The sequence below is a fragment of the Melospiza melodia genome, chromosome 5, assembly GCF_035770615.1.
Source record: "Melospiza melodia melodia isolate bMelMel2 chromosome 5, bMelMel2.pri, whole genome shotgun sequence".
Classification (NCBI taxonomy): domain Eukaryota; kingdom Metazoa; phylum Chordata; class Aves; order Passeriformes; family Passerellidae; genus Melospiza; species Melospiza melodia.
The window spans coordinates 79818094-79834056 of NC_086198.1; the positions used below are offsets into that span (position 1 = coordinate 79818094).

General features: G+C 37.6%; 1 protein-coding gene across 7 annotated transcripts in view; it reads left to right on the forward strand.

The window, feature by feature from the left end:
- The window catches only part of EVC2 (EvC ciliary complex subunit 2), a 59383-nt gene that overhangs the window by 27916 nt on the left and 15504 nt on the right, over positions 1-15963 (forward strand). For 6 of the 7 annotated variants that reach the window (XM_063157618.1, XM_063157621.1, XM_063157622.1 and 3 more), the window contains 5 exons: positions 3468-3792; positions 6316-6555; positions 8043-8218; positions 14352-14511; positions 14993-15457. In XM_063157618.1, coding sequence (XP_063013688.1) covers positions 3468-3792; positions 6316-6555; positions 8043-8218; positions 14352-14511; positions 14993-15457 — 1366 coding nt within the window. The remainder of the gene's footprint in view (positions 1-3467; positions 3793-6315; positions 6556-8042; positions 8219-14351; positions 14512-14992; positions 15458-15963) is intronic. The other variant, XM_063157619.1, reaches the window with a different exon arrangement.

Genomic DNA, 15963 nt, shown 5'->3' on the forward strand with positions numbered 1-15963 from the left:
TTACTGTTCTCGTCCTTTCTCTGCATGCTTTGTCCAACAAAAGCTTTCAACTTTTTCATCAATAGGTTGCCATCAGCTACCTGTACTTCATTAGCTTTCATGTTTCTATGATGCTGAATATGCTCAGGAAGTGAGGCAAGACCTTTTAAACATCAATTACTGTAGCAAGCAGAGTGCAGAGCATTTAAAGCAAATTATTAAATGTACCTTGGCTGGAGGAGACCGAGGGTCAGGCTGGAATTTTTTTTCCCTATGCGCATGAAACGTTTAATCTGGTTGATTGTAAATATTGTTCTTCTGAGGGACTTGAATGAAACCAAATGAAAGCATTCGGTTTATTATATGTACAGGATTCCTGCTTTACTGACCATTGGTGTGAAGCAGCATGAAAGGGGTGCCCTCAGCCTCTCTGTTTTGAGTAAAGAGCTTGAAGCAGGGTTTCTGATCTGTGTGATGAGCTTGCCTCATTTCTTCTGGCTGCTGTATGAAGCCCACAGACCAGAAGCAGGGCACATCAGATGAAGGGAGCCAGCCACAACCTTTCTTCAGCTGCCACTGCCAAAAGGTGATAGTGTGGGTGCTGTCTTCAAAGATGTGACCTGGGAGAGCTATGGCTTGTAATGATTTTTCTCTCTGCTGATACCCTTGGTTTGGTGGAACAGTTCATAAATTTCCCTTCCATTGCCTTCTTCACCAGTGTGCTGTCAGGAAAATGAAGAGTATGAGTTGCAGGTTAGATACACCTGAGATCCCAGGAGCCTCATTATTCACTTGCTGACACAGCAGCAGCAGGTGATTATTACCATTGCTCCTCTTGCATTTTGCATCATGTGGAGTTACTGGGGTACTGTAGTTCTTGAGGGTGAAAAGGAGCATGGGAATCTTGCTGGAAATGGAATCAGGTTGAGTCTGTAATGACTTGCAGCAAGTAGGAAGAAGTGCTGTGGGAAGACTGAGGGAAAGAACAGGAAATGTTCTGATGGTGCTTCATTTTGGTTTTCATTCTTGGTGTCACTGATGAAGAAGAGTGGAAAAATAACAGGGAAGTGGGTGAGGAATTGCTTTAATCTTCTTTGAGGCATGCTTTAAAAAACTCCTGTATTTGTGATGAGGAATAAATGATGTGTTATGAACTATGTAACAATGTGGTAGAGCTGTGAAGTGTTACTTTCCAAGGAGAGGTGAAGAATTCAGTCTTTCACATCTCAGTAAGAAAGGGTTAGAGGGTGCTGGGGCAGCCATCTATCATTGTATGCTTGAAGAACAGAAAAATAATGACTAAGCAACTTGTTGTTCCGGCAAACAAAGAGAGTTGAAAGTTGTAACTAATAAAATTCTGAGGATGAGGCATTCTTTGGAGAAATTACCTAGTGAAACAATTGATTAAAATGTTTAGTTCTTTGTTAGGGGATGCTTGAAAGCCAGGATGTTTCTCACAGAAGACAAATATGCTTCAATTAAATTAGAGCTGCTGAACTTAAAGCAGGAAGTAAAAAAGAAAAATAAATCTGGTGGCTTGGATTTTACAGGCTAGTAATGAATTTGTGAATCTATGAAGGAAAGCCTCCTACAACTGCCTTACAGTCATTAGAGAAATAATATAGCAAAAAGCTCCCATTCTCTGATTCCTTGTTTTTGTTTAAGTGCATTTACACAACTGTTTTTTTCAAGTTGTCAAAAACAACTTGATAATTGCTGGCTGTGTCAGCAGAAGTCCTGAGACTGTAAGCAAAATTACTTAGGAGAAAACACACATCCTGTTACCTTGATCCTGCCATCACTTGCCCTCTTTCCTGGAGCAAGAAGGACTCTGCCCAGGGATCAGTGCCCTGAGGTACTTTACCGTGAGTGTAGATGAACGTTCCCCAAGAAAGCCATGTGCCTCCAGCTGCAGTGTCCATCTGTAGACAGGACAGAGAAGCTGGATGCTTGTGTTGCCCTGGGGATATTATAGCAAATATTAGCTCTTAGAGGATCTTCAGGTTACTGTAAGAAATGTTTCAGGCTCATGGTACTTCAATTGCAGGAATTTCTGTTCCTGTATATGAGGAAGAGGGGGTAAAATAGAGGAGGTTTAGCAGCTGCAGCCAACCAGCCAGCCTTGCAGCAGATTGCCATGATGAGGACAGCCATCACCAGTGTGTTTCTGTGGTGTGGACAAATTGCAACAGAAAATCAGTCTGTGGTAGATGATTACATTTCAAAGCCAGTCTCCCAAATACTCTTCAAGTATTTGAGTCATTGTGAGAAAACAATTCCACCCCATCAACTTCAGGATGGGGAGAATACATCTCTTGTGCTGTCAGGGAGGCAGTGATGATATGTCAGTTGTTTACTTTTAATTAAACTTTACTTGCTTTCATAAGGAAAGTAAAGTTTGACCAAAAATCACAGTGTTTCTAGATTTGCATATCTTCATTTATACAATTCTGAATGTAGTATCATTCCACTCTCTTGCAAGTCTTACCAAGATCTTTGCTATGGATTTGAAATTTATTCTGAGATTTTTCTGCAGAAAAATTAGGCCAATAATTTAGTGTAAGCAAAAAAAAATGAATGAGTTTAAGCCCCTAAAAGTATGTTTTTAGGTCACAAAGAAATTTGTATATACGTGGTCCACACACAGAAGTATACAGTGTTGTGTATTCATGTAATTTGACATGCAGGAGCATCCACTGAATTTTCCAGTGTGAAATTGAGTTCAGGTGTAGAATTTAGAGTAGTTACATTGTATATAAAATTAGAATAATTATAATTCCAATTTAACTCTACAGATAAATGAGAATGTATTTATATGCAACATGACGTATTGCATTTTCTAAAAGTTCTTATATTTCTATATGGTTTTAATCTCTTTTCTAGAACTCTATTAATGTTCATGAGAGACAGATACCAGCTATTTTATTTGTATTAGCATAAAATTGAAACTGTCCCTTCTTCCCTGCAGAGAAGGGAGTACACCAGCCAAGAATATGAAACAGTGATGTATCAATCTAGATGGGTCAGTGAGTTTAGAACTATTTTACAGTCAGTAAAATTTATAGTCTATTCAGGTGCCCATTTGATCTGCTTCCCAACAGAGATAGCAGTTTGGTTTTGTTCCTTTTTTTTTTTTTTGGTGGGGAGGGTGTCAGACATTTCTATTGGCTTTTATCTGAAGGAATGTTTTGAGTATTACTAAAGAAAAGATTTTTCTTTTTCTGTCTGAAATGGAAGTGTGGACATACTTAATTAAAGTTGCTGTAGTAGAAGTTGACTCACCCTGTTGTTGAATGAATAATTACTATCATGATTAATAAACTCATATACTATGATATTCCTGCACATCTCTGACTGCCATTTCACTACCCAATATTGAGTGAATCTAGGTGCAATCTGGAGATTGAATGCTCTAGATACCAAGATCTTGTTTTCTGACAGAAATTTCCCATAATCTGTGGTTTCTAACAGTCCTGATTACTTTGCAGTTTGGAGGTTGCCAGCCTGACACGGGCAGATGCCGATCTGGAGGCCAGTCGAACACAGATCTGCAAGGAGGTGATTGCTATGATGTTGAAGAACATGGTCTTAAATCACAGCCTCTTTCCTCATGTGGAGAAGAAGATAAGTTCAGTTTTCAAAAAGCAGTTTCTTGCAATGGAGGAAGAGATTCAAGAGGAGTATGAAAGGAAGATGGTGGCTTTAACAGCTGAATGTAATCTGGAAACTAGGAAGACAATGGAGGCTCAATGCCAGAAAGCACGAGCTGCAAGTGAAGAGGCTGAGGAGTTAATGAAGAAAATTAATGAAAAGGTAAATCTGGTTTTAAGCCAAGATATTTTGCATCATAGGTAGTTTTATGGAGATGTTTTCTCTTTTAGGCTAGAACAGCTTAGTTGTCCTAGAAGAGTAAAGATCTACAATTAAATGGGTTCAGAAATTCAGATAATCAGGGTAGTTATTAAAAGAAATTGTGTTTAATTCACCAGAAAATTATTTTTTCTCAAGACAATCTATGACATCTGAAGACAAAGGGCTGTCATTACCCTTTTTGTTTTGGGTTTTTTTTATAATTACTTATATTATTGCTAAGTGGTGTACTTTTATTTACTGTATTTTACTGCAGCACTTTCTGAGATTTCAGACACTGAGGTAAATTTTGTGCATTCAGAGCAGAACAAACTCCATCATAAGCCTTATAGTCTAGGTAAAACGCTTCCAATATTTATGTTCTGTTTTTGAAGAAAATTAGAATATAAGCACAACCAAGGGCTGATTTCCCTCTGAAATGAGTGAAGGCAAGCAGAACAATCTGTATTATAGAGCGAGGAGTGGACTTTTTTTGGAAATAGCCTTTTTGTAATAAATAAATAACTGAAGTCAGAGTAAGATTCCTTATAATGCTCCAGTCTCCCATGTCTTTTTTTGAGTATATTGGATGCTTACAATAAAATTGATTTTCCCCCACCCTTTATTATTATTTTTAACAACTTCCTGTGGCTTGGAAGGATTCTGGTAAGTTTTGAATATTTCATCTCTGTAAGCTTAAAATGCCAAAATGCCCCAAGTTGTTGTTTCATATTTGTTAAGAGGATGACTTGGTGGGAACAAATAGTACAGTTTGTTACTGGTGGGGCTTTGCTTCTGGATCACAAGTGGTATGTGCATATCACATACCCATAATTGTTTAGGTCATTTATGACAATTCATGATTAAAGTTTTGACATGAGAAGTTTTTTTTGCAGAGTGTGACCCATTAAATGTACTCCAGTATGCTGAGGCTCTCAGGAAGTACTTTGCTTTATCAGGCTGTGGCATAGATAAAATTAATGGCACAAGGCTAGTGAGCCAGTAGAATTTCTCTGAAATCCAATTTCAGGTGGATTTTAAATTGTGATTCTGTGGAACTTTCCATGCCTGTCCTGACCTAGCACCTAGAGGTGCTAGAAACACAAAAGGTGGGAAGGAAGAGATACTTGTGGGCACCTTCTTAAGGATGAGTTGAACTGTACTCTGCTGGCGGCTTTCTCCTTCAGCTGGACATAGAAGGAGCCTGCACCTCACTGAGATAAGTCCTGCCTTTGCAGAGAGAGGGCTCTGACTGAAACTCAGTGTATGAACTCACAGTAAATATACTTTCACAAAGTGGCTTTGATTTGTATGAAATGTATTGGTGTTGGGGCTGTCTGATTAGTACTGAAAATCCTGAATAGTAGGAATCAAGCAAGCAATTAAGGCTAGTCCAGTATCTGTCCTGATCCATTTACCATATACTATCATTGCTGTTGCTGTTGACTTTTCTGTCTATAGAAGGACCTGGTTTTATATGTGCCCCAGTGCAGAAGGACATTCTGAGTGTGAGGTTTGGCTCAGCCCATTCTCCTGGGCAGCAGGTGTACTGACACCCAAGGGATGGCAGTGGGAAACAACTAGAGCATGAACCTCCTCCCCTTCTCAGCCAAGACATAGAATTTCTATTCCTTTTTGATTAATTATTTGCTGCCTGCAGTGTGTCTCTTGGGAAAGAGAAATGAAGTGCAGAGGGCAGTTCTCCTCAAGATAACTGGTATGAAATTTAGAACAAGACTGACATTGTGACTTTTAGGTAGCTCTGCTGGCATAAGAAGCATTCTTTGCTCTGTGGGACATGTATGTTTTGATTCTATAATGACTTTATGCCATCTGAGATTAAAACTATGAATATGTAAGTCTTAATAGAGAACTAAGAGGAAATATTTCTGGCAAGGAAGCTTTGAAAGTAATTGACATTTAATACTACTCCATGGTTTGTAAATGTAAATCTAAAGCAATGCGCTTGGATTAATTTGTAGAAACTGATGGCTAAAGTAGGTCACCAATAATAAAAAACTTCTTGAGATTTTTAGTAGAACAGGGGTTTTTTTCTAATGTATGTTGTTTTAAAAATTATGCTTATTATTATTTAACTGGTATGTGTTATGAGTCTGAGTCTTTTTAATTTTAATAGGATTTCAGGATTGGTGAAACCTAAAAGTTAATTTAATATATTATCTTTGTGTTGAATTTCATGGCATTTTATATAATTTATGTTTTATAAGACTTGTGAATTTTAAAAGGACTTTATTATGGCTTGGAAGTGATATCTGGATTAGAAACTGGCAGCTGTACAGCCCTGCCATCCAAACAGGTGAAAACTATACCAAGCGTACACTGATTCAATATTAGCCTTCACATAAACCTGAAATGACAGTGACTAAAGTATTTATAAAATTTATATGAGCTAGTAGCACTGATATTTTAAAATATGTTGAATTCTGAAAATCACTTCTGATGCATTTATTTCTTTCTTTTCTGCAGCCTGCTATAGAATGCAGAAGCCTTCTGGACAAACTTCACAGGCTGGAGCAGGACTGCCTGAAGAGGTTCCTTTTCGTAAAGCAGGAGGAATATTTTGCAAAGGCTTATAGAGAGCTGGCTGCTACCCAAAGAAAGGAGCTCCATACCATCTTTTTTACACAAATAATAAATGCCACTTCAAAGGGAGAACTGAAGGTGGAAGCAGCTAAAACATTAGTTGAAGGTTACTCTAAAGTACAGGTAATAGGGTGATATCTATATTCCTAACCTAAAGACAGAATATAAACCTGCAGTAACTTTTGAGAATTGTTTCAGGATTAATGTTATCACTTTCATAACAAGCTTTTGTAGAAAGTATTTTAAAAAATTATAATGCATTCATTATGCACATCTAGACATCTACACAACTGTAATCTTGAGGTATATTCACATGTTCAAAACCCCCTAGGCACTAAGTGGTCTTATATACTTCAGAAGATGTACTGAGCTCCCCAGTCTAAATATGTACATTGTTGAAATTGTGGTGTGTCTGAAGTACCATGATCATCTACTTAGAGAGGTTGAGTATCTCCAGGTTCTGTTATCAAGGGGTGCTGATGGAGAGTATGTTCAGGATTTAAGTTTTGCTTTCATCTACATTTTAAGCCTCTTGCAATAGAGTAGCTGAAGTTATTTCCTCATGGTTTGCTTTTTTTTGTTTTGTTGTTTTTACTCCATTTGTGTTGAAAGTTAGTGCTCTGGATTACAAAAGTTCTGGGCATTTTTCTTCTGGCTGCTTCTTGAGGAAGAGTATGATTGTTGTGATCCTGTAGGTTGAGGGAGGAGGTTAAAAAACAGTATCTGGAAAGTAGGTGTCAGAGCATGTAAGGCCCACTCCTAAAACCTGATGCACAACCTTGTATACAGGAGCTACACATGGCCCACTGTCAGAGGGAGATGCAGCAAGCACTTTGTGCAGAAGATAGTTAAGCATCTAGATCAAAGAGGTAGAGCAAGTGAAAAAAGGTTTGACTGTTTTGGCTGCTCAGACATGGGTCAGGTAACGAGCAGACCTTGGCCATTTATGCTGGCAGAATGTCTGCTATAAAGCACTGTGTGTCTAACTCTGGTCTCTGCCCACACCCATCTGTAGGTATTTAAACCCTTCCTGTTTGCCACTGTTGGAAGGGGGAACTTCTAAGCCAGCCTGTGTGCAGTGGGCTTGGCTTTCCCTATGCTGTACTCTATGTACATGGAAGAGTTGGCTTTGAAGCCAACTTATAGACACCTTTGAAGCTGTGGCCCTTTATGTAGTTATACAGTTCATTGTAAAGAACAGTTCTGCTAACACTGGCAGGGTTGCATGTGTATGTAATAGTATGTAATAGTGAATATCTGATCAAATCAGATCTGATCACCTGTTAACTCAGGGCACTTAGGACATGCACTAACTGTTCATGAAAGTACACACAGTATTGAGGTTGTCAGGCCAAAAGCTCTGAACTTTTCTCTTTTTTTTTTTTGTTGTTTTTTTTTTGTTGTTTTTTTTTTGTTGTTGTTGAAATAACCATAGTCATTTGATGTGATCATTAGAGTTTAGTTGATACAAGCTTATTATTTCACACTTGGAGGAGTTTTTGAACTTTGCCCTATTAATGAACAAATCTGCTCTGACACTCACAGGTGTTAGCCAAAAGTAGTGTTACATCTAATTAAATGTTCACATTTGTTCATATTCTTTCCTGTAGGGTGACATTGAAGAGCTAATGGATTTTTTGCAAGCTTGCAAGAAATATCATCTGAGTAAAAGGTTTTCTTACAGAGAATATCTTATAAGTAAGATACAGTCAAGGGATTCTCGTGTCTCTGCTCTTATAAATGCCGCAGCAGCCCAGATACGGAGCCTCATTAACAAAACAGAAAGGTAAAGAACTCAACTGTTTCCTTGTCAGCCATTTGACTATGTTACCTCACAGACAACAGACTCTTCAAAAGTCTTTTTTCTGTGTTACCTAGCAGGAGAGAGGCATAAAATGTTATCTTTCAGTTAATTCTAAGAAAATATTTTGTAACTAATTGACTTTGTTAGTTAAATCCCAGCAGGTGCTAAGGTGAGGTTTTGTTGTCTGTGTCCACTTTGTACAGCACAGAGATGAATTGCTGTAAACGTGTAGTACCTGGTTGTAATTCTGAGTTCAGTGGGAACCAGACTCATCTAAGATTCTCAATGTCTTTATACATCCATTATTTGTGTAAATACTTGTCAGTCATGTGAAAACTCATGCCACAGTCCATTGCAACATGTACTGGTGAAGACCATTTGTCTGCATGCTTTATACACAAATATCTGGATTTAACAGAAAAGAGCAATTTTGATTCACTTGTGATTGAATGTGTTTGAGGAGCTGGACATATAGTTTCTCTTTTTGAGCTGGAAATCTTGAATATTTTCTAAAGAAAATAGATGAAGTTTATAAATAATTTAACTGGAGGATTTTGACTAGCAGAGAATACACCTGTTGCAGAAAATTAAAAGGTAGATGTCAGGGAAGTAAAAAGTAGACCTGGAAATGTACTGTTGTAATACACACATTTAATTTATTTGGGATATCATACCACACCCAGGCTGGCTGAGTACTCTGTGATGGGATACTCAGAATCAAGGTACAGAGGTAGAAATGGTGACCCAGCAGACACACAGAAATGTAGGTGTTTAGAATTGTATGGCGGTGAGGAGCACTGAGGGAGACATCGTGCTGCAACCCAGGGAACTGTATTAGTTTGGCATATGGAGAGATTAGTGAGGAGCCTGCCAGGGCAGCAAAATATGTCAGAGTACAGATAAACAACCTAACACTGCTGCTGTTGGTCCTGTGCATGCAGCTTTATTTGTATATTTGAGATGTCTGTATTGATGTCAGTCACTGACAATATGTGAAATGCGCATTAAGAGAACTAAATGAACACTGGTCTTTAAGGTGTGTTTTTTACTCAATAATGTCAATTTAACTTAAAAGTAATATAGTATTAGGAAGCAGGAAGTCTGTTAAAAGCTATCAAAAGATTGCATCTGTTGATGTGACAAAATAATTTATCAGGGTGTTTAGGTATCTTTTCCTTGCTTTTCTTTTTGGTTGTCCTGTGTTCTGCCTCATTGGAATCATAAAACGCTAAGTTTATCTTGAATCATCCTGAGTTTGGCTCCCAGATTCATTGAGCAGAGAGCTTCTTCCAGTAGTCTTGCACTGTTTTGCTAAGGTCTGCAGCTGTGTGGCTCAAAGACAAAATGTTCTGGAATCAGAAATATAGATCAGACATGTCTTTCACAGAGAGTTCCCTTCCATGAGTTAATGTCTCTCGTTGGAATTGTATTATAAGGTCTGAGATGTTTTCTCTGGTGATTTGGTTATGTCAAAAGCCTTTGTGAGAACCTCACTATGTGACCATTGCAGTGAACAAATGGGACTTTTTGAGCTGGAAAAATCAGTTTCACCCATTGTTTAATGCCTGTTATTGCATTTACCAGTCACAAAACATCAGCTATTAAGCAGAAAGGAAAGGCATAGTGTTAGTTAATTAAGGATCTCATCCCCAAAAATGAATTAAATGTATTAAATGTATTAAAAAACTTTCCAAAACCCCCCAAACTTCCAAAAGCAGCAAGTATTATTACCAAGATGAAAAATTAATTTTTCTAGCACTCTCCTATAAAACTTGCAGAGTATGTATTGGTTGGTTGTCTGTGGAGAAAGGACATGTGCCAATAGTTGGAGATATCATTTGGAGGGCAGCAATCCCATGTGGCTTTCTGGGCTTAGAACTAGTTATTTTCCTGTAACTTCCCACACCTGCTGCTGTAGTAATTCCTCTCAGACAAATGTTGGCCAAACTCTTATATTTCATTCTTTAGCTGGTGTGATTATAAAACTCCAGAATGTAGTATCTCAGTTTATTTGCTACTGTTTTGTTTTCTACAGGTAAACTGGAATAGCCTAGTATAACTCACAAGAAATTCATAATTACATAAGATAGGCTTTTATTTCAGTTTCTAGAAGGTGATTTTGAAAATGTTTACAAGTTGAAGCACTAAAATTTGAGCAGCAAGAGCAGTCAGCAAAGGATACTATGGTTACTATTTGTAACCATAGTATCCTTTTATTTTTCACTTTATAATTGAATCTGCTTGCTAAATATAGATACAGCTCTGTCTCAATCTATTTTGTCCAGCTTTATAACAGAGTGCCTTAAACTTAGTGTTATAAATGGAATTCTAAAATACAAAACTTAAATGGAGAAGAGAGAAAAGATATAGATTAGATATACCACAGATAGATGCAGTGATAAACCAGCAGGTAGATATTGAGGGGAGAAGTCTTTTTAAAATGAAGCTTGATTAGTATGTTTAAAATTTATCAAATAGCAAGGCAATTTCAAATTAATGTGAAAAGGATTCTGTGTGGCTAGAAATGAATGTTATAAAAAGAAAAATAAACCCAAACCTGTTCTAGGGAGGGCTGTGAAGATTTTAAATTAAATAGAGCAGCCAGAGTTTTCATGTTGTATTTAAATAAAGTGTCCCATTTGTCTGGACTAGTATTTCTGTACTCAGTGTCATTTGAAAGTCAAGTGTCTGGACTGCAGTGCCAAAAGGCAGGAAAGGAGAATTTAAAATATAATCTGTAATTATCACCTATGTAGCCGTCCCTCATGAATTTGAGGGATGGCTACATAGGCTCTTTATGTTTTTTCTTAAAGTATAATGGGCAAAAGGGCAATACTTGAGGCAGTGTTTATCTTGGGTTGTTCTTGCTATCAACAGAGGTGCAAGGCTCTTGATGGTTTTAAATTATAATATTGGTAAAACACTGTGTTATTCTTTTGCCAGTATCTTCTTGTTCACAAGAAATGTCTTTTTTCTTCAGTCTCTTAAAAATTGAATTCAGTTCTTCTGACTCATTAGATACAAATGGTTGCAAACTTGTTCATAAATTTCTCCCCAAACTTAAATTTTTTAAGACCTCAAGGATTTCTTGTGTACTGTGTTTCTAAAATGGTCAAAAGATTAAAGCAAGCACCTTATGCTGGTCTTGTTCTTCTTAATAATCACCATTTATATGGACCTTGTCCATAGAAAGTAGTTTTCCAGCAATGTCTTGACTGGACATTTGTGGAAGTCAGCAGTAATCCATCAGTGTGAAGTTTTCTAATAATCTCTTAAAACCTTTTCTGCTTGTAGCACTCTGCTATATAGGGGAGGCATTTAATGCCCTAAATTTTTAACATGAATTGTGTTCTGGACAACAGCAAGATGCCAGTTCAGCAGGTGAAATCCTGATGTAGCTGGCGTAGCATGGGCAGAGTCATGCAGGTTGTCTCTCTGTGGTTTCTGTATGGTGATGTGATTCAGCCTCCATGTACATTCGGCCTGTGCAGCTTTTCTGCTTCGTATCGATCTCGCTTTTGCTTTAGTGATGCTCCTGTTCCTCTTCTAGCTTTCATGAAACAATTTTCCTTTGCTGGGGTCCAGTATCCACAACATTGATTCCCTGTAACATCAAATACAAAGTCCTGCTTTTTACTTCAGTGCTCTCTGTATTTGCTCCTTAATTTGTTGACTTTCATTCAATACAGAGTCAAGGTCTCTCTCTGATTGACCTGTGATGCTGCTGCTGTCGGCTCCACACTTCACCTCTGTACTTTAAAAATCCTTGGTATTATCACAGTATTCTCCTTCATTAAAATTCTCTTTGTTCAAAGATATGTACCTGCACATTTCTTCAGTGATTAAATTTCCACTATGCTGAGACCAGGCAGTTTTATCATGCAGTCTATACTATCTCATTACCTTTCTTCTCTCCTTTTGTTTTGCATTTCTATTTGGATTCCTTTGAGACATCTTTTATTCCTAATACTGTAATTGTTTTTATATTGTATTTTTATGAAACCAGAAATGAAGGTGTCTTGCCAGGATTGAAACTTTTAGGAGTTACCATAGCACCAATTAATATGAGTTGGCACATAAACAGACATAGGGCTTCTGTGATGGGATACTGCATCACCTGCAATTTTAGCTATGGACATACTGGATCTCTAAATAAACCAACTGAAACACTGTAGACCTTTTTTTTAAATCCTAAAAATAGGTAGCTATATATCATCTTCCTATCATTCTGTGTTGCATGACTTTTCTTAAACTTTCATTTGCTGTGTGGTTCCAGCACATCTATCTTTTTCTTTTGCACACTCTTTTCAGTGCTCTGCACAGGGATTTTAATTGGATGTAGCAAGCCTGGGTTTATTTCCTCAGTACAAAAAAAAGATGAAGGTGTTAAAAATAATATCTTGGTTATTATCTTTCTGCACTTTCTCACCATAATTAGTTACCTTTATTCACATATCTTTTGCCTTGGATTCAGTCAAAAAGGAGGTGGAGGACTTAGAGTTAGCAAAAAAACCTTGGTGCTTTTAGTGAGATTTTGGCATAACACTCAACTTTAAGATTGATTAGTTTCAAGGCAGAAATTACCTGGCCAAGAATGATGCTTGGTGGATTACTCAAAAAATACTGAAAGGTATTTTAATCCTCTTTGCAGATTAAAGAAATGCAATAGATAGACTTTGAAAAAGCTCTGCAAAAGGAGGATCTGTTTTGTTGCCATAACTGTGATAAAGCACATCTGAGTTTCTATCCAGCACCTAAGTTATAGAGTGATGTTTCATGGCTTGCTCAGATAGTTGTGGATGCTTGAGCAGAAGATGGGGAGGTGTGAATTATGGGTTCTGGCAACCCTGGTTACAGTGCAGTGGGTGCAAATAAGCTAATTTGTTAATCTGCTTTATTTTGGCACTTATTTTGAGGATTTTGGTTGGAATTGAGTTGTCACAGTAGCAATAAATCCTAATAAACCAAAATAAGGTTCTCCTTTCTGGAGAAGGGCTTGCTTACCACATTTAGATACAACCTTAATTCAGGAATTGGGCCAGGTGTTACACTGGAATGAAACCTTGAAAGCCTTGGATTCATCTGAGTCCTGACTCTGTAATCTTTGAGAAATGGGGACTGGATAGGTAAGTTAGAAGGTATCTGTATAACATCCAATTTCAGGTCAGGAATTGGTGCTTTCAATTCAAAGTTTTGTGTTAACCTTACAACACCACATTTTGTAAGTCCACTGTGCTTAATAGAAATTATAACTCACAAATATCCAACAGCCTGGTCAGAATTAAGATGTTCTTTTACTCTTCTGTTGAATAAGAAAGATTTGGGGAACTTGTAGTGTAAATGTAATAGCAGGTAAGTCCTGAAATTCAATTTGAGTTTGTGGAGTAGAGATTTTTTTTTAACTGTTGCAGCCACTGTTGAGATCTTTTCTCTTTGACATTAAATACTGTAGCAATTGGAGGTAGACCATAGTGTTGAACTTCCACTTGAAAGCACTGTGGGCTTATGACTGACAATTTGCTGTTTCAAATAATTGAATTTTGCTCTTATTTTTTTTTTTTTTATATTTCTTCTGACGTAAAATTAGTAGAAAGTGTGACTATAACTATTTTGTGGATATGATTGCTTTGTCTATTAAAAATAAGGTTTTTTTACTTGATTACATACTTTAAAGAGAGTTTTGTTTTAATAAGGAGAAGGAATTATAAAAAACATAAAATGGCATTTCAGGGGCATTAAATGAAAAAAATTAAATATGAATAATATATAAGGTTTAAAATGTCTCATTTGAATATCACATTACAAACTGATGTGTAATTGATTTTGCACTTGCCTGTCCTTCCCATCTGTCATTTCTGTCTATCCTTCCTGTCTATCCATCCTTCTTCTTGTTTCTTTTTATACATCTTCACAAACTGCCTCAATTCTCTGCTCATCTCTGAGATTGTCCTCTGATTATCCCCTTCCTTGTTTGATTCTCCTGGGTATCACTGCTAAAGAAACAAAGATCATTCTTTGTGTCTATTTTGCTGAGCCTTTTATGGTGCTAATTGCCTCATATATCCTTTTGCTCTTAAGAATTTGGGATAACAGCCTTCAAACACTGTTATTACAGAGCAGGTCATCTACCTGAAAGTCATTTGGGAATCCTGCTGGACCGAGCTGAGGCTGAAATTAATTTTGTTAAACAGAAATTTGATCATGATTTAAAACAAGAAAAGCAGAAGCTTTGCCAGAAACTCATTACCAAGCGAAGGCGGGAAATGCTGCAAAAGGTAATTATTTTCCATGTTTTTATTTTCATAGGGCTTCTCATTAATTAGACACCGAATGACTTGAAAATAAGATGTAGTTCTTATAGCAGAGGTCAGCACTGCCAGGAGCATGGTTTAAAATAAGTGCCAGTTGGTTTTAACTGTGTGCCACCATATTCTGTATTAGTCATGCAGCAATTCATAGCTGTGAAACCACATGATGATGCATTTGTTTAGATGTTAGCTCTTTTATCTAGCAACAGTCCATATTATCACAGCCTTTGTATCTAACAATAGTCAGAGTTATCACAGATCTCCTATGTGCTCACAAAGCTGATCTGTTGAGGGCTAGGTGATCCTCTGGACACTGAAAAGCAGTTTCGAGAACATGAAAAAGAAAAAATATGAAATTTTGCATTGCTATGAAATTCATACTTGAGGAGCTAGAATTCAACATGTTCTTTTTTCATAACTTTGTTCCTCCTTTTGGTAAATGAATCAGCAGAAAGAGCATCAGAAGGAGCAGCTGTCACTTGGAGACCCCTTCAAAACTACTGATGAGATCTCTCACTACCTGAGACACTGGAAAAATCTTCTGAGTGACCACACCATTGAATTTGAAGAACTTACTGAAAAGCTTGACAATGAGGCCAGCGAAGAGCTGAAGGAGCTTCTATTTAGCCTAGCAGAGAAAGCCATTGAGGAGCTTAAACGTGTTCAGTGTGGAGTGGTTGTGCAAGAGCTGGTCAAGCTCAATGTGCCAAAGTTGTTCCTACTAGAAGTTGTGGAGGAACACAAAAAAGAGATGGTGGTTAAATATGCACAGCTTGAAAGGGAAGAACATGACAAGAGCATGGCTGCTGAAGAGCTGCTTCAGCTCACCAGGCAGAAGCTAAGCCAAGAGCTGGAAACAGGCATCTCAGAACAAAAGAAAATAAGGAGCTGGGAACAGTCAATATTCATGCAAGTATCTCTCTGCACTCTTTTCTTAGTTACTATGGCAAGTAGAATAGAACTGGGAGTTTTCACACCTGTTCACTTGTTATTCCTAATGATAGTTCTCTGTTGGACACTTAAGAATTGATTTTGTTTTTTAAGTGCTCAGCCCATGCAGTACCAGTGGGTGAACGCTGCAGTGGAAATCCTAGGAAGCAGCAGTCTTGAAGCTAAAAATGTGAAATAAAGGTTTTATACTTCCATTCATTCCATGGGAGGTATCATTTAGACATCTTTCATTGTTATTCTCAGTCTGTTCTTTGAGTTCCCACACTTTGGAAATGCCAATTAGCCACAAGTCAAGCCTTACTCATCAGGTTTGGTTTAAGCTTTGGCACAAAGGACACAGTGCAGTATCTGCCTGTCCTGCTCATGGCTCCATGTGTCAGACTGGGCTGCTGTGGCCTGGGGACAGTGTGTCCCAGACAGGCATCATGGCCCAGGCAGAGCTGCAGAGAGGAGTTCTGGCCCCTTGTT